Raw genomic sequence first — 25,436 nt, 5'->3', positions numbered from 1 at the left:
CATGATTGCACCAATGTGTTGGGCCTAGGATACGTTCTTTGAGATGTTGACACCCAGGATTTTGAAGATGCTCCAGGATCTGCAATCTTTTACATCTCCGTTCTATGAATAAAGTATATGTCTGATATAAAAAGTACAGCATCTCGTACTTTTTCAGAAGGAAAATAGAGCTTTTTAAAATGATGGGAGGTTTTGTTGTAGTGTACAATGAGAGGTGCCATCAATGTACAGTAATCACAAGTAAATCCAATCAGGATTTCAGAAGGAATCTTTTAACCAAAGATCAGTGAGAATGTGGATCACTCCTCCTCATGGAGCACTTGAGGTGATTAACATGGATGAATTTAAAGGGTGGCCAGACAAGAATTTGAGGAGATCAGGGGTAATAGCAATAATTTTATGTAAGAAAAATGTAAGATTTATTTATCTATTTAATTACTTAGAGATACAGCATGAAACACCAGCCTATTGGGCCATACTACCCAGAAACCCTAGCCTAATCACAAGAGTATCTACAATGACCAAAGAGTGACTCAAAGTGAATGTTATCATCAAAGTACATACGTGTCACCATATACAACTGAGATTCATTTTTGTCAGCAAATCTATATAATAGTAGTTATAATAGGATCAGTGAAAGATCAACCAGAGTGCAGAAGGCAAAGACAAATATAAATAAATAACAAGAATGTGAGATAATGAGACCAATTAACCAACTTTGGACAGCGGGAGGAAACCGGAGCACCCATTGGCCGTGGGGAGAATGTACAAACTTGGAGATAGCGCCTGAATTGCAATCAAGACACCAATGCCTCGAGCTGTAATAGTGTGGCACTAGCAGCCAGTCTACTGTGGATCTCCTATAGCTGTGGGTACATGGAATACCCTTGCCAATGGTGGTGTTAGAAGCAGATCCGCAGATCCATTAGGGACATTTAAGAAACTCTTAAGGGGGCACATGAATGATGGAGATCAAGTGCTTTGTGTTAGATTGATCTTAAGAGTAGGGTTAAAGATTGTCACAACATCGTGGCACATGGATGATAGTAAAATGGAGGGAAAGGTTAGATTGGTCTTAGAGTAGGTTGAAGATTGGCATAACACAAAGAGCGTTTGGTGTGATGTAATTGTTCTATATCTTTACTGGAGGATAAGCAAAGGGGCTGAATAACGTCCCAAATACTCTGTGTGACGCCTCCACAGGTCTTGCAGGTGGTAATAAACCCAGGAAAGGTCTGGAGACCAATTCTTTATTCAAAGGGTGAGATAACTTGAGAAATTCTTCCCGAATTTTAAATAATGTTTAGTCAATTGTTCATTTCAAATGCTCTAATTATTAGCAGGAAACAGTAAGGGGAACAAGAATAAGGCTGGTAAATGGAGTGAATTCACTTCATCCAGAAACCACTTGATGGCTTAGGGCTAACATGTGCTCCTACAAGTTCCTCTGACAAAGCTCAAAATTCCATCAGTTTTTAAAATGATTCATTTTCGTCCCACAGAGGAAGGATATCGAAGCGCATTTCCTGATGTAGCACCAGTTCGTTGTTAACATGTCTTACTTCAAATATATTTTATTCATATAATTTGCAAAGGCAATGCATTCTTACGTCAGCATTCGTAGTACGACAGATTGCAATCATCCCGCACAACACACGGTTGGCTAACTCGCTCTACTTTATTAATCTCACATGCCTAATATTTGTCTCAGAAAATGGGAGGGATGTGACAGGAAACATGGAAACAGCCACCATCCCGTGTTTCAACAATAACTGACTCATTCAATCACAATAAAGAAGCAGAAAGGATGGTGGCAATGGCGTTTGATTAACCTGTTCTATTATAGTAGTGTTAAAAGAAATTGCATCTTAAACACAGGGAGAACTGGACTTGACTTCACAAAACTAACGCGTCTGAACACAAAAGCACCCAAGTTGTACATGTGGACCCGAGGGTCAAAAGAAAGAATGCCCACGACTCCCGGGCACCCGACATGACGTCACCTGGTTAATTACTGCAACACTTTGCGTCCAATAGTGGAGCTGCTGTAACTTCACGTGCTCACCACGGTCCAATAGGGAGGGGTGCCTCGTTGTGGTGGCGCCACCGCGTTTATAAGCTTTGTTGGGACCGGGCTTCGGGAACTGTTAGCAGCGCAGTTACTCTGTAACCACCAGATTCTTTGCAAACCTTTTTAAAAAAAAGTTATTAAGTTTACCATGCGGGAGATCGTGCACGTACAAGCTGGGCAATGTGGCAACCAGATCGGGGCCAAGGTAAGTATGTATCCGTGATATTTAGTAAGGTTTTTTAAAATCCCCACCAGTGAAACATATTTGCATACAATAACCTTGCTGTGGAAATTTTATAATTGGAAAGTCATTATTTTAATAAATGTATTATTGAAGCTTCCAAGCTGATTTGTCTGGAAGGCTTTTTGCTAAAATATATCACAGGTGTCGCTTTACACGTGGGTGAGTCAGTAGTACCGTTGGAATTTGAAACGCAAATGCTTTCTATCAATCGGTGTCTGCTCGAAAAAAGTCCACATAAACCTAGGACGGAATACGGATAAAGCTATTAATGTGCCTTATTAAAGCTATGGAAGTATCAATATCGATTATCGCGACCTCCAGCACCTCGAGAGTACATTTTGAAAAAAAAATATGGGCTTTTCAGTTCAATTGTCAAAAACTATTGAACGATAATTATCGCAATCTTGAGGTAATTGGAAATATTGTTAAAATGGTGACCGCAGCGACATTGAAATTGAAGTTTTTTTGAATTTTTAGAAAATCTGTGGGAAAGGAACAAATGGAAAATTCCCGTCTCGGTACGCCACCCTCTTAACGAGGCGCGGGTGCAGATGCTGGGGGAAAAAATCTAGTATACCATTTCTCTGCTTTTTTAATGCACAAGGATGACTAATTAGTTTTAAAATGTTCGGGTTCCTTGCATTAAATTCAATGGAAAGGGAGTAGTTTAAAAAAAAATTGGATTTCCTTTGTTGAATTTTTGTAAGTGGGGGAGGGGAAGTGCATGAAAGAAATATCACCCTACTGATAAAGCTGGGGATAGGAAATGCATTCCAATCCCCGGGGGTGGTCGTGCCATTATTTTGTGCTTGGAAGCCGATCTGAGATTTTCTTTCGCATTTTGAAGTGGAGGGGAAGTAACTGTAGTAATTTGCATTAATTGGATTGGTCAGAGTGCGTTGGAGGGAAATCTCACCCGTTGCGGGCGCGCCAATAAGTGCATTAGCCAATGGAGTAAACGGAATGTGGCGCCAAACGGTTGGTATTTCGAATTTAAACCTTGTTCAGAGCGCCCATCTTCCTCCTCTTCCCCCCCGCCCCCGCCCCCCCCGAGATTGGACTGGTATCAAAGGCATGGTGCTTGCGCATTTTCTTGCTGCAGCCATGAATGATTAAATACGTTCAATCCCCAAGGCCGTGCGATTGACCCTGGGATAAAGGTTTTACAAATTTAAATATTTTTTACCTAGTCGATTTTTTTCAAGGTGAAAGAAAACGTGAGCGTTTTCTCTGAAACTTGAGTTTGATGGATTGATTAGTGTGGTGGCTGTTAACTAGAATGCTGCATTGCATATGTAAGTTACACCTAATTGTGCGTTTCACATAAATTTGCTTTGTATACAACTATTGCCCATCCTCCGGAAAAAGCGCGAGGTTTTGCTATACATGTTTATTCAGACCTCATTGCTATAGTAATTACTTGAAGAGTTTTATTTATTAATGCCTTGTTCGTTCCTTATGCCGATTTTTTTTTACATAATTCTGAATAGTTACCATTTTATGTAGCCAATTCCCCTTTTGAAAGTAGCTAAATAAACCAGTGAAACCAGATAATTTGTAAGACAAATTTTTGTGTGCATGTATATATTGAATTGTCAAGACTTGTAGTTTTACTCTACGCTAATGTATGCTAATCTCCCCTTTAGAGCAGGATTAATCTTTTTACTTGAATTTCTTCAAACTAGTTTTAAGGTGATTCATGACAAAATTTGAAAAATGTCTGAGTTAGAGATTCTTGAAGGTCACTGCAGTTACCATTGGGGCTGGGCATTATTTTACATTCCAGAAAATTTTTAAAAATGCTTGTGGAAGGTGTATATTGGAGTAATTATGGGATGCTCAAATGCTGTAATTCAGAAGAACGGTGAATGCACACAAGAATTGAAGGTCTAAAGTCATGGCGCTTTGTTCTGTTAACCCACCCAATGCATTTTCAAAAATGTCTTCTGTGGGATTTGCTCCAGCCAGTGCACGAACACAGGCTTAAGAATGTGTTAATGAGTTAACACCGTAGGTATATGTCAAGTAGGAAATAGGGCTTGTTTTTGTGTTTTTGCTGTGATTTCTGGCGTTTTATTTTGAATTGCATTGTGTGATTTCAAATTTGTGCCTGTGATATTAAACCTGATTGTGAATGTCTATTTTGAACCCACCCATCTGGGAGTGGGGAGTCTCAGTGACAGTCCACAGTGAGTAATGTTGGTGGTCACAGCATGAGGAATGGTCCAAGGTGAGTTGGCTTCAGTCTGTCAGTTGTTGAAATGAAGAGGTTTCCTGTTCAGGTGGGATTGGTTATAGATATTGCGCTGATTTTTAGGATGATAAAAGACCCTCACCACCTGGGACATGCTCATTACTACCGTTAGGAGGCTAAAGAAACTCAACCCCCTCACCCTCTGCCATCAATTTTCTAAATGGTCTTCCCGCTACCTTAGAATCTTCTCTTCTATTTTTTTATAACTTGTATTTTTTTGGTCTTTGTTCTGCTGCAAGAGAACAGATTTTACAACATGTCTTGCACCGTCTCAAATTCAAAATCTCTCAAAAGATCATTGACAGGTCAGCTTTTTTGAACTCTGCACCTAAAACTAGAAGCTCACTCTTGTGAGCCAGTACCAGTTTATTTAATATATCCAGTTTTATCTGCCACCTTTGTTTTTTTCATGTTTGCACTTTATCCCATTGTAAAGCTCTTTGCACTACACATGTGAAAAGTGCTGGAGAAATAAGTTATTGTATTAAAGATTTTCTCAAGGCTGTCAGATGTGATTGGCTGGTCACATTGCCCACCACCTGGCCATGTCCACTTTTCCCCAGCTGGGGCAGGAGATAGCCTAGTATAGAATAATAATTGATTATAGTATAGTTGCAAATGCAACAGATAATTACATACTGTAACAATATCATGCTAATCATCCTCTCCATTGACAACAGCAAATGCAATTAACCTGGTGTACTAGTTGTTGGACTGAGGGTGAATCTTGGCCAGACCAGCCATTGCACATTGCGGTCTCCGAAGGTTCGGCTTGCTTGACCTTGCAGCTGATTTGGCTTGTATTTCTTTGCACTAGATTGTACTCCAGACCTAGTGTTGTACCAATTTTGGACTGAATCCCAACCCTGCAAATGCCAGCTTCAATTTGTACTTGAGAAGAGCCTCAAGCCTTCCTGTGTTTTATATCATTAGAGGAAATTTTATTTTTGAAAATAAATTAGTTGCTTGCTTTCTTAATTGAAGCATTTATACCATTTATTTAGAGATAGTGTGGGAAGTGTCCTTCCAGCCCAAAGTGCTGCACTGTCTAGCAACTCACCTACTTAGTCCTAGTTTATATCAGGACAATTTACAATGGGCAATTATGACAATAAGGTATCAAAGTATAATTGGGTAATTCAGCTCATTGAATCTCCTTTGCCATTCCATCATGGCTGAGTTATTAAAGCTCTCGCCCCATTCTCCTGCCTTCTTTCTGTAATCTTAGGCATCCTGACTTAGAATTAACCTCCTAACTGGTACACATTTGGTCTATGGGAAGAAATGAGCACCTGGGGTAACTCATGCATTAACAGGGCGAACAAACTGATACAGGAATTGAACTCTGAACTCTGATGCTACAAGCTGTAAATGCATTGCACTAGTCACTACTTGAGTTGAGTGAATGTCAGCCCTGTCATCTGCTGATCTAGAAGCTACAGTTTGACTATAATTGGTGATATCTATAATTTAAAATTGTTATGAGGTATTCTGAAGCTTTTCCCGAGTGAAGGCACTCATCAGTTTTTTATATTCAGGCCATGAATTTATCTTTCAGAACAATTTAAAAATCCTTGCAGGGTCGAAGCTCTACAATGTGTGGGCTGGATTTAGGCCGATTCTCACCCTTACTGGGTAGGTGACTGAACAGCTTTCTAGCAGCACGATGGTTCGGTGAGTACAACTGCAGTGATCCAAGTTCAGTTCTTGCCTGTAGAGTTGTCCCCTCTCCCAGTGGTGAATGGGAGAACTGGGGTGCATTTATTGGGCAGAATAGGTTGATTGCAGGAAAAAGTTTGGGTGGGCAGGATTGCTGAGCTGGCAGACCCTCAGCCAAATGGGCCCTTGTTTTGTGATGGGGGGAAATGACTTGGAGCATTTCTTATAAGCAGCAGCAATAATCAGGGGCTGCTGGAAAGGTTTGGGGATTTATGTACAGTTTCCCTGAAAATGTGTCTCTAGTAGAGGATTGGGATTGATGGCCCACCCCATAGTGACTATGGTTCAGTCTGTAATGTGGTACTAGTACCTATTACTGGGCAGTGGGTCTGAGGTGGGTATTTGAGTCACTATCCATGGGATCAGTGGACAGTTGTAGTCTGTGTAGAGAATGCAGATCTGTATTCAGGGGATCAGAATATCCCTCAATGTGAGTGCACTGAAGGCTATTAATAAGCCAATCAGGTTCATGGAACTTACCTTCAGAATCCAAACCCTACGTCCTGTAATGGAACACAACACTCACTACTGTGGACTTGATCAGTCCTGTTTCAACGGCTTTTCACTGATGCTGCAAGTTATTTTTCATTGTGCGTTTACCACAGGAGAATATGGTTTAAATGCATTGTAACAGTTAAAAAAGCTCAGGACAAGTTTACCCCACTGATCAAACTCTCAAACAGACCTCCTGTATGATGAGTTGGACTATGGCCCTCAATCTTCCTCATTATGATCATGTCATTGAGGCATGCAAGCCTCCAAACCCAATGACAGGTTAATGACAGTCAATGACAATGACTCTTGGAGGTTATTCTTCATTGTTTTACTTTACCTGCCTCAATGTACTGTGTGATGATTGGATCTGCATGCATTGACGGTAGCTGAGGGGGCGTAGTCACTCCTTTGTGCCTGTTCTCCGGTTCAATAAGATACAAAATGATGATTATCTGTTGGCCTCCTTCCTGTACCGACACTCCATATTACTAATTTTCCTGTGCCATCTGAATTGCCACTCTCCGGTTGAGGAAATGGAGCCAGGCTGCCTTGATGAAATTGGCATGTTCAATCAGAACGTGCACTTGCTACCCTGATGCTGGTGAGATTGGGTAGCTTACCCAGGCTCCAGAGGCATGTGCTGGAGAAAGTGGGATTGTGATCTACTGTAATTGAAGGGTGTTTGTGGTAATCCATAGGGAGGGTGAGATTTTGATGTACAGTAATTGAAGAGTAGGTCTCTCCAGCTGTATCTGTGAGGGCTACACATGCATCTGACGTGGAGTTACTTGCTCTGTACGTATGCACTGACCTACGCTAATGTGGATAGGGTGGGGCAGGATGAGAAGCCAAGGAGAATAGACTTGCTAGTCATTTTAAATTGGGGAGAGTACGGAGTGCCACAGGAACAAAGCCAAGCTGTCTCACGGCTTTCCGTTGTTAAAGTGCAGGAATTTTCAGCTTCCCAAAACCAGACCATTCCAGTCGTGCCCGTTCAGTCATTGTTAGCTTTGCAGAGCACAACATGCTGGAAATGGTGCATCAGAGAGGAGCCTTTTGTCTCGGTCCTTTGTGTTATTTTGGCTATTTTTTGTGCTGTTGAAGCTCGGCCTGCAAGGGTCTGGGTGTAGATTTCTTTTTATCGGTCACCAGGACAGTGCTTGTTGTGGTCGAGCCGCCTCTACTACCTCCCACTCGCCCTCCCGTGAGCTGCTGCACTAATACCCCATGTCTGCAATATTTTAACCCCTCCCTTTCCCTAATTCACCTGCTGGTTCTGGTGCGGAGGATTTACTTTCCTCCAGACTGTCCAATAAACCTGGAAGGTGACTTGTTGGGAGGGGGAAAACAGCAGGTCGAGAGAAAACGATACTAGTGGCACTTGGGTATTCTGGTCATTTGTGGGCATTTTCCCAGTGGAAATGTTATCTCATCAGTCCTGTCTCCCTCTAACGTAGTCCCTCTTACCTGGCAACTTCACACAGCCCTCACAGTTCGCCTGCCACCTGCATTAAGAGCACAAGTCATAGGAGCTGAGTTAGACCATTCAGCCCATTGACACTGCTGCCATCTGATCGTGGCTGATTTATTTTCCCCCTCAATCCCATTCTCTTGTCATTTTCCTGTAACCTTTGCTAATCAAGAACCTATCAACCTTTGCTTTAAACGTACCTACTGTCCCTTAAGACATGGAAAAATGACTTAGGATATCAGGAATGGTTTTAAAATGCAGTAGACTGGGGAAGCCAGTTGGATCCCAGGAGGAGGAATTTGTGGAATGCCTGAGAGATTTTTTTTGGGCAACTTGTGGTTGAGTCCTTTGGGGAAAGGCAGTTGTGGATTGGGTGCTGTACTGGCGTTAACCAACAGTAACCAGTTAATTCACAGCCACACCGTGGGAAGAAACGAGTAGTCATGGAGTGTTTGATGTTTCACTGGAGGTCAGGGTTGAACTCAGATTACTGTAATCCTTTCTGTGGCACTGCTGGCTGCTACTTTTAAATTTGAGCTGATTTGGGATTTTCTTGCTCAGATTTTTGGACCATTGAGCAATTGTTTACACCAGCATGAGAAGGTGCTGGAATCTCCTGGCTATTTGAAGGCTGAGCAATGTGAAATGGTGCATTCTGACTTGTTCAGTTTTAATCTTGATTAGGGAGGAGCAAGATGTAGGTCACTTGGTACCCAGAGACAGTTGTGTCTTTAAGAAGTTCTGTCAGATCTGGCTGATTTACCTGCTGAAGACATAGCAGCATTTGCATGTGAAACCAATTACATTTCGAAGAGACTTGATATTGCAGCAACTTTAACATGCAGTAGTCATTTCCTTCTCCCTGGTACCTTCTGTATAAGTGAGTTCACTGCCACTCTTTGTTCCTGACTGTCTTTGAACAATGCACTATTTATAAATCAACCTAGTGTTCCTGCCTTGCACTGGCTGGTCTGAACCCAGTCCTTTTACATGCATAGCAACACAAGTTTCCCAAATGCCCACCCTGTTTCCCAACCCCACCCCACCCATGCCTGCTCAGTCATGCTTGCTTGGTCTCCTAGCTAGCTGAAGTCCAGTATTGTAGCCTTGCAGACCAGCACAATGCTGCGTCTCGCCGGTGCTTGGGTCTGTGACCAGGGAGTGATCTCGTACATTGTCAGAGCCTTTGCACTGCACCAGACAGGGCCTGCTCCAAAGTGTCTGAAATGTCGAATGAATATTTCCCTGCATATGTGCCGCTTGACCAGAGTTCCTGCAGCATTTGGTGTTGGCTTGTTTTCTCATTCCTCTATTGTTCCTTGTACAGTGATACCCTGTGTGGGGGTGGGAAGAAGGGCTGGTGTCCTAATTAGCCTAATTTCTTTGACATCAGCAGTGAACTAAATGCTCCCCTTCACCCTCGGCCCATAGTATCCATCTGTATCAATAGCTAAGTGTGGCTTTGAGGGCAGTCCCCTGGTCTGGGTGGCAACGGGATGGGCTGGCTGCGTCCCGCTGGAAATGTGCATTTGCCTGTGTTTTTCATGTGAACCAGACTTGCCTGTCTGACAGGTTCTGCACTCTAATTGACTGAACAGAGCGAGTGTTCACACTAGGGGAAGGGGGGTGTTGAAGATCCAAACTTTTGGTAGAGGTGTTTGGTAGAATTTTTATTGAGATTGTGTCTTAAGGGATTAGCAAGGCACATCTTTATTTAAGAGAAAGCACAGAACAGGACATTTCAGCCCTTTGAGCTGCACAGCCCTTCAATCCCCAGCAACCTTAACCATGGGACTATTTACAATGACAAATTAACCTACCTGCAATGGCTTTGGGTTGTGGAAGAAAACTGGAGGACCCAGAGAAGATGCACACATTCCACAGCCTGCAGATCCTCTGGAGATGCCAATTTGAAATCTGATCCTCAAGCTGTGGTAGTGCCACACTAACTTTTATACCACTGTAGCATAACCTAGGTTTAATTAGAGCAGAAAATACTGGAGGAATTGCTCAGTTTTGCACTTATGAAAACTGCCTTCTACCTCTTCAACAAGGGCAGCAGTAGCAGATCCATGGGACCTCCCCACTCTCCAGTTAATTGATTAAATTGGTTATTGATCAGCTGTATTTGTCCAGTGGACATTGAAAGAGAAGTGTGTCTCAAGTCTACAACCAACAGCCTGACGATTGTCCTGGTGGGCAGCTTGCCTGTGTTGCTCAGAGTTGGGGAGTGTACCGGTTGCAAGTTGAAATGTGATCAATACTGGCTGCTATTACAAGGTGTTGTGCTAGCATGCTGCCATTCTTGATCTGGAGATGCTCTCCCCTGGCCTCCACTAACAGCACAAGGAGGTGCTGTCAGCACTGATGTGATATCTTGAAGAAAATGTTGGAAAATATTCTTAACCAGTACAGTTCAACCTGTAGTGGATTGGAACTGGTATAAGGATATAGTTAATAGCTTGTTGTTTGTATCTGTGGCTCATTATAACTTGCCCTCTTGTCTCCTCTACAGTTCTGGGAAGTGATCAGTGACGAACATGGCATTGACCCCACTGGCACCTACCATGGAGACAGTGACCTCCAGCTGGACCGCATCAATGTCTACTACAATGAGGCAACAGGTACAGGGTTCTAGGAGGTGGGGTGGGATTGTACTTGGGGAAGCTGGAGTGGGGCATTGCAGGAGCTGATCATGACCATAAGAAATGCTGAAGATACTTGAAGTCTAGAGTAACAAATGCTGGACCAACTCAATATGTCAGACGGATAGAGAGTTGATGTTTCAGGCTGAGAACCTGCTGACTTTATTCCTCTCCATAGATGTTGCCCGAGTTCCTCTATGTTTTGTGTATGTAACACAGAAGGAGCCATCTTGGTTCCCATAAATAAATACCAACTCTAACTTTGATCCAAGGCTAGCTGGATGTTCCTGGCTTAAGTGCTTTATTGGTATCTGAAGGTGGCCAGGAACTCGAGGAATGAATAATACTGGATCTGATCCATAACTTATGAAGTCAAGAATACAACTTGTGATTTTATGACGTACTACAAAAATTGGGCAAATAAATGAGGTTGTTTGTCTCTTGGATAATATACCAGTGATCACAATTAACCTTTGAAATACCAGATTTAAGTGGTGTGACCCCTGCTGTAGAAAAACTAAGAAATTTGAAAATACAGACACATGTATAGGCAAGTACTAGAAAAATAACATTTCTGCACCCTAACCCAACAGTGTCTGAGATTAGAAAGTATAAGTGTGTGTGCTCTCCATGTCTATATCCTGTTTATGACATGGTATTGGTCATTGAGATACCCATGGTCATGTATCTAATGTTAGTTATATTAGGAACATTCTGTTGGACCCTTTGGCTGAGGAAATTGCATGACAGGGTAAATAGTGGACTCTGCAATGCTTGCTACAGGGAGGGGAGGTGATAAGGTTAAGTTTAAGGTTAGGGATTAATGGTGGGCTGTTCTATGTAGAGAATCTTAATGAAATACTTCATTTAAAAAAAAATAAAATGTGGTCTTTTCTTTCAGGAGGAAAATATGTTCCTCGGTCAATTCTGGTTGACCTGGAGCCTGGCACCATGGACTCTGTTCGTTCTGGTCCATTCGGGCAGATCTTCAGACCAGATAACTTTGTGTTTGGTGAGTGCAAGCTTGTTGACTTGAGTTAACTTTGTGGGGGTTGAGGATGTATTGCAGCTCTAAACCCTGAAGACTGCACATGGAGTATTGTGTTCATTTCTAGGAAGGGTGTGGAAGTGGCGCAGAGGAGGTTTACCAGGATGCTGCCTCATTTAGCAGGCAGGTTTTGAGGATGGGTTGTGCAAGCTTGGGCTTTCCTCCTCAGCGTGAAGGAGGATGAGGGGTGACTTGATTGAAATGTACAGGATAAGAGCCGGAGATTGTTGTAGGGTGGACATGGTTAATGTGAAAGGGCAGACAGAGTGCCAAGTCCATGAAACACACTGCTGTTAGTGGTAGAGGCTGGTACATGAGAGACTTGGATATTCACATGGATGAAAGGAAAGAGGAGGCCTTTTCAGGAGGGAAAGCTTAGATTGAGCTAGGAGTTGGTCAGAAGCTCAGCACAACATTGTGGCACCATTGTTCTAGTTCTGTGTCTCTTCAGTATCTTTTGACAGTGCTGCATGTTGAATTGAGGGAAGTGTGAGTACAGCTTGTATCCTGGACAACCCCTTTCCCTTCATGTGCCAAGTTGTGTGAGCTTTGTTCCATTGTATTCAATACAGTTGCAATGCACTGCTTTTGAGAAGCCTCACAGGGATATTAAACTGAAACTTGTGTCTGCAATTCAGAGTAGTGGCCTCTCTTGCCCTAGTCAACTTGCAAGTGCCAATGTTTCTATGTCTTCAGATTAATGTGATGGGTGCACTGACAGTTGTCTTGAGTAGTTTCCCAGGCTACAGTTAATGGTGGAGTACAGTCTGTTGGAATTGTGCTTCAAGCTCTAGGAATGTGCAAGATCTAGCCTTGATGAAGGGTCTCGGCCTGAAACGTCGACAGTGCTTCTCCTTATAGATGCTGCCTGGCCTGCTGTGTTCCACCAGCATTTTGTGTGTATTGCTTGAATTCCCCCTCACACCCCCAGTCATTTCTGAGACAGTGAGGGTGGTTGCGTTCCTAGATTGAACCATATTGTGATATGCATCCCCACACCAAGTGTGAGACATCAGAATTGAGAGTGTTCCCATAAAGCTGAGGCAAGGATGATTTTCTTCAGTTAGGGGTGGTGAATCTGGCACAATGGAGGGCTGTAGTAGCTGTCATTCAGTATATTCAGGCAGAGATTAGGTTCTCAGTGAAGGTTAGTCGAATGGGGTTGGGGTGGTGTGGAGAAATCAGCCATGGTTTTGGATGGCAAAGAAGACTTTTGAAGGGCCAAATGGACTAATTCTCATATCTTGTTGGTCTTGTTTGGCAGTGGAGTGTGACCAGACAAAAAATCTAGTATCATTGTGTACCTAGGGGAGACGGTGGCTTTATTTGTCCCATTGACACCAATTCTTGCTTGCTTTACAGGGCAGAGTGGTGCTGGGAACAACTGGGCCAAGGGTCACTACACAGAGGGCGCAGAGCTGGTGGACTCTGTCCTGGATGTGGTGCGGAAGGAGGCAGAGAGCTGTGACTGCCTGCAGGGCTTCCAGCTGACCCACTCCTTGGGTGGGGGCACTGGCTCGGGCATGGGCACCCTACTCATCAGCAAGATCCGGGAGGAGTACCCCGACCGCATCATGAATACCTTCAGCGTGGTGCCCTCGCCCAAGGTGTCAGACACTGTGGTGGAGCCCTACAACGCCACCCTCTCCGTCCACCAGCTGGTGGAGAACACAGATGAGACCTACTGCATCGACAACGAGGCCCTCTATGACATCTGCTTCCGCACCCTGAAGCTCACCACCCCCACCTACGGGGACCTCAACCACCTGGTCTCGGCCACCATGAGCGGTGTCACCACCTGCCTCCGCTTCCCGGGCCAGCTCAACGCTGACCTGCGCAAGCTGGCGGTCAACATGGTCCCCTTCCCTCGCCTCCACTTTTTCATGCCGGGCTTTGCCCCTCTCACCAGCCGGGGTAGCCAGCAGTACCGCGCCCTAACGGTGCCTGAGCTCACCCAGCAGGTGTTCGATGCCAAGAACATGATGGCAGCCTGTGACCCACGCCACGGGCGCTACCTCACTGTGGCGGCCGTCTTCCGCGGCCGTATGTCCATGAAGGAGGTGGATGAGCAGATGCTGAACGTGCAGAACAAGAATAGCAGCTACTTCGTGGAGTGGATCCCCAACAACGTGAAGACAGCCGTCTGCGACATCCCACCCCGCGGCCTCAAGATGGCAGTCACCTTCATCGGCAACAGCACCGCCATCCAGGAGCTCTTCAAGCGCATCTCCGAGCAGTTCACCGCCATGTTCCGTCGCAAGGCCTTCCTCCACTGGTATACGGGCGAGGGGATGGATGAGATGGAGTTCACGGAGGCCGAGAGCAACATGAATGACCTCGTGTCAGAGTACCAACAGTACCAGGATGCCACAGCAGAGGAGGAAGGAGAATTTGAAGAGGAGATTGAGCAAGATGAAGCTTAAACAAAAAACCCTTTTCTTTTTTCTGTACATAATGCATTCTTTTTAAATTGTGTAAATGAGTAAGATTTGTGGGCTTTTACAGGCTTTGCAGGGCTCGAGTTTAAAATCTTGCACATGACAAACACTGGCCAATGAGGTGCTGTAATGTAAAGCTCGAATCACCAACCCAAATCCGAGCAAGTTATTACCCCAAGTCCCAGTGGGTGTCCAAATTGAAATCAGCCATGTTTGCTGTGCATTTTTGGGGGTTTGTGAGTGGCTCATTAAGTGTAAATGAAGACCAGGGAGGGTGTCCAAAAACCCTTGAATGTTGCAGAACTGAATTCTGGGGTGGGTGGTGAAATAACTGGAAAATTGAGTGAACCCAGCCAGCATAGAAGCTGAATGTTCTGTCTGTGCTCCTGGCAATCTGATGTCCATTTTCAGTACAAGTCTGGACTGTGGCCCTCTAAACTCCGAACTCGAGCCCTGTGCTGCGGTATTCCACTGTAAATCTTTTGTTTTGACTGTTTCTGAGCCATTTTATGGTCTAAGGTTATGAAGAGAAGACAGGAGAATGGGGTTATGGAAGGAAATTATGAGCCATGATCAAATGGTGGAGTAGATTCAATCGGTTGAAAATCCTGATTCTGCTCTGATGTCTTGTGGTCTCGTGTTTTCTGTTTCAGGATATTGGATGGCTCCTGTTTATTACAGCCAGCTGTAAATGAGTTTGGCAGTACTTTCCATTGGCACTGGCAAGCATTAGGGATGCAGATATTCCTAATGAGCACTCGTGCATGAGTGCAGGGAAAATCATAATTATTGGGATTAATGGAAATGCCTGTCCTGTTCCTGAACAAGTAATGTTACCTGGTTAGCACCCAGACCTGAAGCAAATTCCCTTAAACAAGATTCCAATGTAGGGAAAAGAATCTTTAGCTGCAATCTAAATATGGGGGAGAAACACTGAAGTACAGACTATTTCCAATCACCTTTTGCTGAGACTTCTGCCTCAATACTGGCTTGAGTGAGTGCATGCGTGTGTGTGTGTGGCCTCTGTCAGTCGTGGTCCACCATGGGTGCAGCGCCTCTAGTCACTGGTTTGTCGAGCAGCATTGACTATTGAGGCCAATCCCAGAATGGCAGGCTCTGCCACAGTCACCGTCCACCTTACTCTCCGTTTAGCGCTCTGCTCCGCCATCTCTCAGGATCACTTTCACCTCGCTCTCGGTGTTGCTGAAGATACCTCGCCATTTGTTGCAGTCATCTGCTGTATCCTCCCAGCACTTTTTTTTTAAGGGTTTCATTTCGTGCAGAGGTCCTTGAAGCGAAGCTGGGGTCTACCAACATTCCTCTTGCCTGTTGCTAGTTCTTTAGAGGATGTCCTTTGGCAGTCTATCATCCTTCATACGACAGACGTGGCCCAGTCTGCGTTGCCTTAAAAGCATGAACATTGTGGGAAGCCCAGCATGGGAGAGGACCTCAGTTTGGGAATTTGTCTATCCAGGTGATGCTGAGGATGCAGGTAAGGCTGTGCAGGTGAAAACTACTGACTTTCCTCTCCTGTTTGGAGTAGATGGTCCAAGTCTCACTACTATACAGGAGGGTGCTGATAACGCATGCATTGTACACAGCAGTCTATACGAGCTACATGAGCTAAGACTTTGCTGACAATACTCAGGAGTGAGATACCCCTGTCGTTGCAGTCATTCCTATCACCCTTGTTCTTGTACAAAGTGACGATTTTGGAGTCGCGCTTATCCTGTGGTACGGCTCCTTCCTTCCAGAACTGATGGACCTGTTATAAACTCTTGCAGTGTTTGATCATTGCCAGGAGCTTTCCCTGGGGTCAGACTGTCAATTGCCTTGCTGAGGTCCTCAGTGGTTGGTTCGGAGACGGGTTCATCCATGGCTGGTAGACAATCAATGGCTGAGCTGACAACATTTTCCCTTGAGTAGAGCTCAGTAGTGTTCTACCCAGTGTTCCATCTGCTTGCTTTTATTGGTGAGTATTTCTCCGCTGGATGACGTCAGGGGTGCTATTTTGCTCTGCGATGGGCCAAGGGCCGCTTTGATACCATCATACATCGATCTGATGTTGCCTGTCGCAGCTGCTGTCTGAACGTCCTCACTGAGCTGGAGCCAGTACTCATTTGCACACTGCCTTGCAGTCTGTTGCACTTTGCTTCTAGCAGCTCTAAGTGCCTGGAGTGTTTGGTCGGATGGTGAGCGCTTGTACTGAGAGCTGCATGCTTGGCATCGATGACAGGAGTCATGATGTTGGACTTTGCCTCAAACCAGTCACTGCTCACAGCTCCCTGGACTATTCCTCTTCCCCCCCCTGTCTCTTGCAAAAAGGCTATCCCCTTCTCACAATTCCTCCGTCTCCGCCGCATCTGCTCTCAGGATGAGGCTTTTCTTTCCAGGACGAAGGAGATGTCTTCCTCCTTTAAGCAAAGGGGCTTCCCTTCGTCCACCATCAACTCTGCTCTCAAACGCATCTCTCCCATTTCCTGCACATCTGCCCTCACCCCATCCACCCGCCACCCCACTCGGGATAGGGTTCCCCTTGTCCTTACCTACCAGCCTCCAGGTCCAACATGGAATTCTCTGTAACTTCCACCACCTCCAACTGGATCACACTACCAAGCACATCTTTCCCTCCCTCTGTTTTCTGCAGGGGTTGCTCCCTACGTGACTCCTTTGTCCACTCGTCTCCCCCCCCCCCACCCCTTCTCACCGATCTCTCTTATCACCGATCACTGATCTTATCCCTGTATGCGGAACAAGTGCTACACCTGCCCTTACACCTCCTCCCTAACCACCATTCAGGGCCCCAGACAGTCCTTCCAGGTGAGGCAACACTTCACCTGTGAGTTGGCTGGTGTGGTATACTGAGTCACCCTTTTCTGACTCTTATCTGTGTTGATGCGAGGTTTTCCAGTGTGTTTAAGTAATGTTTTGCAAAAGGCTTAAAATCAAGTTGCTAAATTGATGGAATTTGAGGGTGCAACAGTATGTTGAATGAAACAAATTCCACATTCATGATCTGGGGACAGTTTGATTTGCCATTTTGAGTGAACTGTTCACTATACTTGTGAAACTGTGTCCCTTTAAGGCAGACAGCATCTCGAGCCTTGCATTTGGGCTTTGAGACATTTTCTCCATATGAGGTTATGTTGAATCCATTTTAGCCCCACTGTTAGAATTGCCCTGGAAAGATGATTTGAAAGTGTGTGGGAAGTTGTGGTTATGAATGTTGGTGAGATCTGATGGATTGAGGCATGTGCCAGCATCTCGTACACTTTTGGGCTGGAGTGATGCTAAGCCAACTTTGGTCGGTATCATCATGGCAAAGCTTTAATCTTTCCATATTTGCCTGTTTTTCCCCTTTTTTTGGGGGGGGGGCACATTGAGTCACCAAGAGTCCTAACCTGTCGCACTTTCATCACCATACGTATCACTGATGATTCCCTCCATAATCGTGCCAAATGTTGGTTAATCTGGGGCACGGGACCATCTCCAAATCCCAAGAGCAAGTACCTATAAACCCAGGCCACTATATGGCAGTGGTTTGAAGTAAAATTTGTCTTGCCCACTTGCTGCTTCTCACGGAAGGGATGCTTGTGATTCCAGTGCCAGTGAGTTTGCCAAACAACCTCCAACCCTGCAGGACTTGTGTTCTGGTCTTTATCCTGTTCTTCACTTTCATACGCTGAACTTCAACTGCCTGTGGTTGAAGTAGAGTTACTTGATACAACTTTTTTTAACCTCCCATGTTTTGGTTTGTTTGTGGGCTGAGGTGAAGATGGGTGGCAACAGATTTGACTGAAGAACCATGCAAAAGGAAACTGAGCACAGTTTTTGTCTGGGGGAGATAAATGGATTTGATTTGTTTGCAGGTCACCTGACACCCAGTGGCCAATCAGTTGCAACCATTTTGTAAATGGCAGCTGCGTTTTCCTTTGCTGTTGAGCCAAAACTGTACTGCTTAAAAATGTCGACCTGGAAGCTCTCGAGCTTGTTTCCATACTGCTTGCTGAGCACTTTTCAATCTTTGTCTTGTGGATTTTTCTCCATGTTTTTCACCACTTTTTAATCTTTTATTTGAGTTTTTTTCTTTGTTTTTTCATATTGAAAAGTGTGGAGCTAGCCTGTTTCTTAACTGACAAATAAACTTTTTTTGCGATTTAAATGTGGCCTGTTTTTTTTCCTGGATTTTGTTGAGATTTGAAAGGACATAATGGGGAGGGGGCGTGGTGATGAAGCTCTATTAATGTGCTTTACACCTTGTAGTCACCAGGCTTTCAACTAGTTGCTGGATAAGTTACGACTTGCAGAGAAATTTTGATTGGAAGCTGGGGGTGCAAAAAAATTTGGCTGATTATCCTTGTCATGCTTCCAAAGTTTTAACATCTGGAATCTGGTAGCATCAGTTAGAATACACAGGGGTTGGAATGCCTTTGACTTGACAGTGGAACAAAGGGATATGGAATTTATACCGAGGTTAATCGAACTGCACAGTTCCCTACTTATTGCAGTTAATGAAGTGGTTTAAACTTTAAAAGTTGCAAGAAGTGATGCTGGCAGGGAAGATAGCTAGCTATTAATAAAATAGTATAGTTTCACCATTAATAGGCTGAGCTTTTCTTGAGTCTTGTCAAGTGTTGCTAAAGGGTGTCGGAGTTTAACACTGTCATGCTCACTGACTGAGCATCCAGGTGAAATGTTGCTGCAGAGCTTTTACCTTAACTGCAGGGGAAGGAAGAAAGTTAATTATTTTGACAGTGGAAATATGGGACAAAGGGTGGGGGGAGGAGTAGTAGGTTCATGTGTCAATAAGTGGTTGGGCTTGGTCTGATCAGACCCATGAAAGTGCAGAAGTGTCAGTGATGCAGTATTATCATCCTTGGCAGTTTCTTTAGCATCTAACATGGATAGCTTCTAAAGCTGAGCAAATTTCTACAGATGCAAGATGTAGACCATTGTGCACAGTTCAGCGATGCAACGGGTCTCAGTTGAAAGGGTGTGGAGGCTTGTAAACTTGGGCACTAGCCTCCCCATCATTGAGGATATCTTCAACAGGTGATGCCTCAAGATGTCATCAGGGCTTCTGACATCAGATTCCTGAATGGTCCATGAATGCTGCCTCTCCTACACTTAATATTTCTCATAAATCATAATTCAACGTTAAAAGTAAATAACGGAAGTACATGTCGCTATATACAACCCAAGTTCATTTTCTTAAGGCATTCATAGTAAGTACAAAAGAGTAAAATAAACAAGCAGTTTAATTAGTAAGCAATAAATACTGAGAATGAGTTCTTGAAAGTCAGCTCAGGGTGTGAGAAGAGTTCAGTGGTGAGGGCAAGTGAAGTTATCCTGGTTCAAGGTGGTTGAGGGGAAGTAACTTCCTGAACTAGATAAAAACAAAATGCTGGCAGAACCAAGCAAGCCAGACAGCATCTATGGGAGGAGGTGGTGACGATGTTTTGGGCTGAAACCCTTCATTGGGATTTAGATGGTGTGGGTCCTGTGCACCTGTACTGATGGCAGCAGCAAGAGAAATGAGTGAATCAACACGTGCAAGCAAGCTGGAGGAACTCGGCAGGTCGGGCAGCTTCCGTGGAAACGAGCAGTCAAAGGGAGTCCTAGCGGAGGGTCTTGGCCCGGAATGTTGACTGCTCGTTTCCACGGACGCTGCCCGACCTGCCGAGTTCCTCCAGCTTGTTTGTAAGTGTTTTGACCGCAGCACCTGCAGCACCTACTTTGTTTACCAAGAAATGAGTGACTGCGCTGAAGGTACAGTGATACTTGACAGAAAATTACTGACCTCCACTCACTCGTCTCATTTAATTCTGTGAAAACCATTCTTGGAAACTGCTTTGCATCATCATGTTAAACTCCATACCAGGACCGAAACCTCTGTACTGGCACCCTGTAAAACCACCAAATCTTACCCATTTTAAATACTCACTCAGTGAGTTAAGGGCATGCTGTGTTGGCCCCTGAAGGGTGTTGATACTTGTGGGCTGCCTCACAGCACAGCCATGGACTGCTGGCTATTAATGCAAACAACACATTTTAAACCTTTTAAAATATCAATAATGATCAGTATAACTGGCATGAGTGAATAGCCATTGCTTCATTGTGAAATTTTGTAGTTTTTCTACACGTTTTTAATGGGGATATGGTTGTGTAAACTTGCTGTTTAAAATGTATGTACAATGGAGAGGTTAATTTCTGGTTAAAATTTATATCAATGTGTTTGTTCCACCAAACTCAGTGCAAGTAACTATTTCCATGCAGCACTGCCAAGGCCAGTATGTCATGCTGCAGGTGGAGGCCATTTGGCCCATTGAATCCTCTACCAGCTCATACTATGTTACCATCCCTCCCACCTCCACATCTTTTCCAGTTGCTTGCTAAATGAGCAGCCTAACACAGTTGGTGCTGGTGATGAGTTGGGCAATTTTGACCACCCAGGAGCTCTACACCATGCAGCTAACGCAGCCCAGCGCATTATCAGCAACCTACTCACCATCCAGGGCATGCATCCAGAAGGGTGCTGGAAAAAGGCCAGTAATATGAAGCAGCCCACCCACCCTGCTTATGGACTGTTAGTTCCAGTCCCATCAGAGGAAGCTATGCACCACCCACAGCAGGACCACTAAACACAAACAGCTTTCCTCGAACAGTAAGCCTGATCACCATTTCCACCCAAAATGCAAAAACGGGGGGGGGGGGGGGGGTAGAGTGTAAACAACAATACTCAGACCAAATGTGAGTCCATTGACACAAAGCTGGAGCAGGCCCACAGCATCAACCAATGTTTCCCTCGTATTGCCTGTCCTAAATCATTTGCCAGTATTTCTGGCTGGACAAATAATGCAAAATTTATCATTGATATTCTGTTAATTTTTACAGGAAAATAAAATAAATTAGGATTGGGGACCTTATAGCAATGTTCATATCTAACAATGTATATTGTCTAAAAGAGCTCAAGGACATTCCCCTCCCCCACACTTCCTGAAACCATCAGTGCATAGCTAGTCTCAGATCAAATCATGATTCACACTGAGGAGCCTGATCATACTAGTGCTGGAAGGTGATATGATTCCAGTATGTGGTGGAGAAAACTGGAAATGCTCCAAAGCTATGTCTTAACCAGAAAATGCAGCCACCTGTTATTTCACTGCCTTTTACAGTTGTCTGATATAATTTTCTCTCTCACGCTTGGTGAATTTCTAATCCTTCTCATGACTCAGTGGGCTGTTCTGCCTCTAAGACTGAAAGTTTCTAACCTCAGTCACTCTAGAGTCTAGAGCACAAAGCTCCAAGCAAACATTTAATGTGGGGTAGAAAGAGATCTGCATTGTCCTTCAAACAAAACATTGAACCAAAGACTAGTCTGTGGACATCAAAGGTCCCTTGGGAATCAAGTTGGAGCCATCTCACAGTGGGTGCAATGATGAAGGCAACACACAAAATGCTGGTGGAACTCAAATTTCAGGTAATGCCTTCCCACCACCCTTTCCACTTCACCATTTCTCATCCTGTTGTCCCTCTCATGTTCACCTTGTCCACCCATCACCTCCCTTTGGTGCTCCTCTCTCCACCCCACCCACCCTTTTCTTTCTTCCATGGCCTCTCACCAATCAACTTCCCAGCTCCTTACTTCATCTCCCCTCCCTCCACCTTTCAAATCTGCTCCTCAGCATTTTTTTTTCTCCAGTCCCGCAGAGGGTTGTGACCCGAAATGTCGACTGTACTTTTTTCCCATGGATGCTGCCTGGCCTGCTGAGTTCCTGCAGCATTTTGTGTGTGTTGCTCGGATTTCCAGTATCTGCAGATTTTCTTGTAAAAGGCAGACTACTTGGGTATCTCTGGGACAGAATAGGTTCTTTATATGTATTGTTATTTTAGTTCAAGCATTTCACTATCTTGCTACACATGACAATCCCAATGCACTCCTTATTTTACATTTTTGTGTATACTTATTGTAAGTGATAGTTTTCATTACTATGTATTGCACTTGACAGATTTCACAATTTATGCTGGTATTTAATCTGATTCCAATATGGGGGCAACACAGTAACAAAGTGGTTAGCAGAATGCTTTACGGTTCCAGCAGCCCGGGTTTAATTCCCGCCACCACCTGTAAGGAGTTTGTACATTCTTCCCAGGACCATGTGGGTTTCCTCCACCAGGAGCCTCCCACAGTGCAAAGACCTACCGGTTAGCAGGTTAATTGGTTGTTGTAATGTCCTGTGGTTAGGTTGGGATTAAATTGGGGGTTTGCTGGGCAGCATAGGTTAGACCATAAGATATAGGAGAAGTAGGCCATTCGGCTCAGTGAGTCTGCTCTGTCATTCAATCATGGACTGATTCAATTGTTCCAGTCATCCCCACTCCCCTGCCTTCACCCCATACCCTTTGATGCCCTGGCTAATCAAGAACCCATCTATCTCTGTCTTAAATACATCCAATGACTTGGCATCCACAGCTGCTCATGGCAACAAATTCCACAGATTTACCACTCTCTGACCAATTTATCTGCATCTCGGTTCTAAATGAACATCCTTCAACCCTGAATTCATGCCCTCTTGTCCTAGAATCTCCTACCATGGGAAATAATTTTGCCATATCTAATCTGTTCAGGACTTTTAGCATTTGGAATGTTTCTATGAAATTCCACCCCCCCCCCCCCCCAATTCTCCTGGACTCCAGGGAATACAAGAGCCTCATACAGTAAACTTTCATTCCCGGAATCATTCTCATGAATCTTCTCTGAACCCTCTCCAATGTCAGTATATCCTTTCTAAAATAAGGAGCCCAAAACTGCACACAATACTGCAAATGTGGTCTCACGAGTGCTTTATATGGCCTCAACATCACATCCCTGCTCTTGTATTCTATACCTCTAGAAATGAATGCAACATTACATTCACCTTCTTCACCACTGACTCAGCTTGGAGGTTAACCTTTAAGGTATCTTGCACAAGGACTCCTAAGTCCCTTTGCATCTCTGCATTTTGAATTCTCTCCCCACTAAAGTCTGCCCATTTATTTTTTCACAAGCTGCATGACCATACATTTTCCAACATTGTATTTCATTTGCTGCTACCTTGCCCATTCCCCTAAACTATCTAAGTCTCTCTGCAGGCTCTCTGTTTCCTCAACACTGCCTGCTCCTCCACCTATCTTTGTATCATTGGCAAATTTAGCCTCAAATCCATTAATACCGTAGTCCAAGTAATTGACATACAGTATAAAGAGCAGCAGTCCCAATAGGGACCCCTGTGGAACTCCACTGGTAACCAGCAGCCAGCCAGAATAGGATCCCTTTATTCCCTCTCTCTGTTCTACCCTCTGACTAATTTCTCTGCATCTCAGTTCTAAAAGAACATCCTTCAACCCTGAATTCATGCCCTCTTGTCCTAGAATCTCCTTCCATGGGAAATAGTCAATGTTCCACTCACGCTAGTAACTTCCCTGTAATTTCATGGAATCTTATCTTGCTAAGCAGCATCATGTGTGGCACCTTATCAAAGGCCTTCTGAAAATCCAGGTACACCATGTCTACTGCATCTCCTTTGTCTACCCTGCTTGTTATTTCTTCAAAGAATTGCAGTGGGTTTGTCAAATAGGATTTTTCTTTCAGGAAACCATGCTGGCTTTGAGCTATCATGTCACGTGCCTTCAGGCACTCTGTGATCTCATTCTGAACAATCTTATTTCAATGATTTCCCAACCACTGATGTCAGACTAACAGGTCTATAGTTTCCTTTCTGCTGCCTCTCACCCTTCTTAAATAGCAGAGTAACATTTGCAATTTTCCAGTCATCCGGTACAATGCCAGAATCTATCAATTCTTGAAAGGTCATCGTTAATACCTCCACAATCTCTCCAGCTACTTCCTTCAGAACCCAAGGGTGCATTCCATCAGGTCCAAGAGATTTATCTACCCCCAGACCATTAAGCTCAGTCATAATTTTCACCGCTCAAACATAACTTCCCTGACACCTTATTTGGAATATGTCAGTCTGGCTTGGTGGGGGGTGAGCAAAAGGGCCTCTTCCACGCTGTATCTCAATAAATAAGGGAGAAGACAGGAGTATGGGGTTGAGAAGGATAACAAGTCAGCCATGATGGAATGGCAGCTCAATCTCAACAGGCCAGATGGCCTAGACCTGCTCTTGTGGTCTAATACCAATAAATAACTCAGACCAAGCATCAACATGCTTTAAAGGTGTAATGGAAATATGGAAGGGGACAGTAAAGATTTTGAAATGTTGCTGAATAACAGGAGGATATGGCAGCATGTGGATATCTTGGACTGGATTAGATTACTCTTCATGACAGATAAGAGTTAACATGGGAAAAAAAGTTTATACTCAGCAGGTTGGGCAGCATCTGTAGAATCTGAAATAGAGCTGATATTTCACAATGATGAGGTTTCAAATGAACTGCGTATTTCAGTATTCTGTTCTTATTTCAGTTTAAGCTGGCATGGTAGTGTAGTAGTTAGCACGATGCTTTACAGTACCAGAGACCTGGGTTAAATTATCACCACTTCCTGTACATTCCCCCTGTGACTGTATGAGTTTCCTTCCATGGCCATGTAAATTATCCCGTGATTAGGCTCTGGTTACTGTAAATTGGGGTGGGGGGGGGGTGGTTGCTGTGAGGTGTGGCTTGAAGCACTGGGATAGCCTATTCTGTGCTGTATCTCAATAATAAAAAAATTGTGACCTCTATAATCCAGGCCAAACCCTCTTCTCACTGCTGCCATTGAGGAGGTGGTACAGGAACCTTGGGTCGCACACCAGTAGGTTCAGGATCAGGTAATACCCCTCAATGATGTACTGTGGAGAGTATCCTGACTGATTACATCACAGTCCGGTATGGACACATCAATGCCCAGGAATGGAAAAGCTTACAAAAAGTGATGGATACTGCCTAGTCCATCATAGGCAAAGACCTCCAGCATTGTGCACATCCATAAGGAGCACACTGCCATAAGAAAGCAGCATTGAACATCAAGGATCCCCACCACCCAGGCTATGCTTTCTTGCTGCTGC

General features: G+C 44.3%; 1 protein-coding gene across 2 annotated transcripts; it reads left to right on the top strand.

Moving 5' to 3' along the window:
* Positions 1-2,118: 2,118 nt before the first annotated feature.
* Positions 2,119-18,547, top strand: LOC132394635 (tubulin beta chain). 2 transcript variants are annotated; one of them, XM_059970991.1, is made up of 5 exons: positions 2,181-2,276; positions 6,128-6,243; positions 10,770-10,878; positions 11,801-11,911; positions 13,310-18,547. In XM_059970991.1, the coding sequence occupies exons 4-5, from the start codon at positions 11,851-11,853 to the stop codon at positions 14,368-14,370; spliced, it is 1,122 nt and encodes a 373-aa protein (XP_059826974.1). In that variant the 5' UTR covers positions 2,181-2,276; positions 6,128-6,243; positions 10,770-10,878; positions 11,801-11,850; the 3' UTR covers positions 14,371-18,547. The 2 variants fall into 2 exon arrangements, with proteins under 2 accessions (XP_059826973.1, XP_059826974.1); XM_059970990.1 differs by lacking the exon at positions 6,128-6,243 and having other exon boundaries at positions 2,119-2,276.
* Positions 18,548-25,436: the final 6,889 nt, after the last annotated feature.

The sequence above is a fragment of the Hypanus sabinus genome, chromosome 5, assembly GCF_030144855.1.
Source record: "Hypanus sabinus isolate sHypSab1 chromosome 5, sHypSab1.hap1, whole genome shotgun sequence".
NCBI classification, from domain to species: Eukaryota; Metazoa; Chordata; class Chondrichthyes; order Myliobatiformes; family Dasyatidae; genus Hypanus; species Hypanus sabinus.
This window is presented reverse-complemented; position numbering and strand designations above follow the sequence as displayed.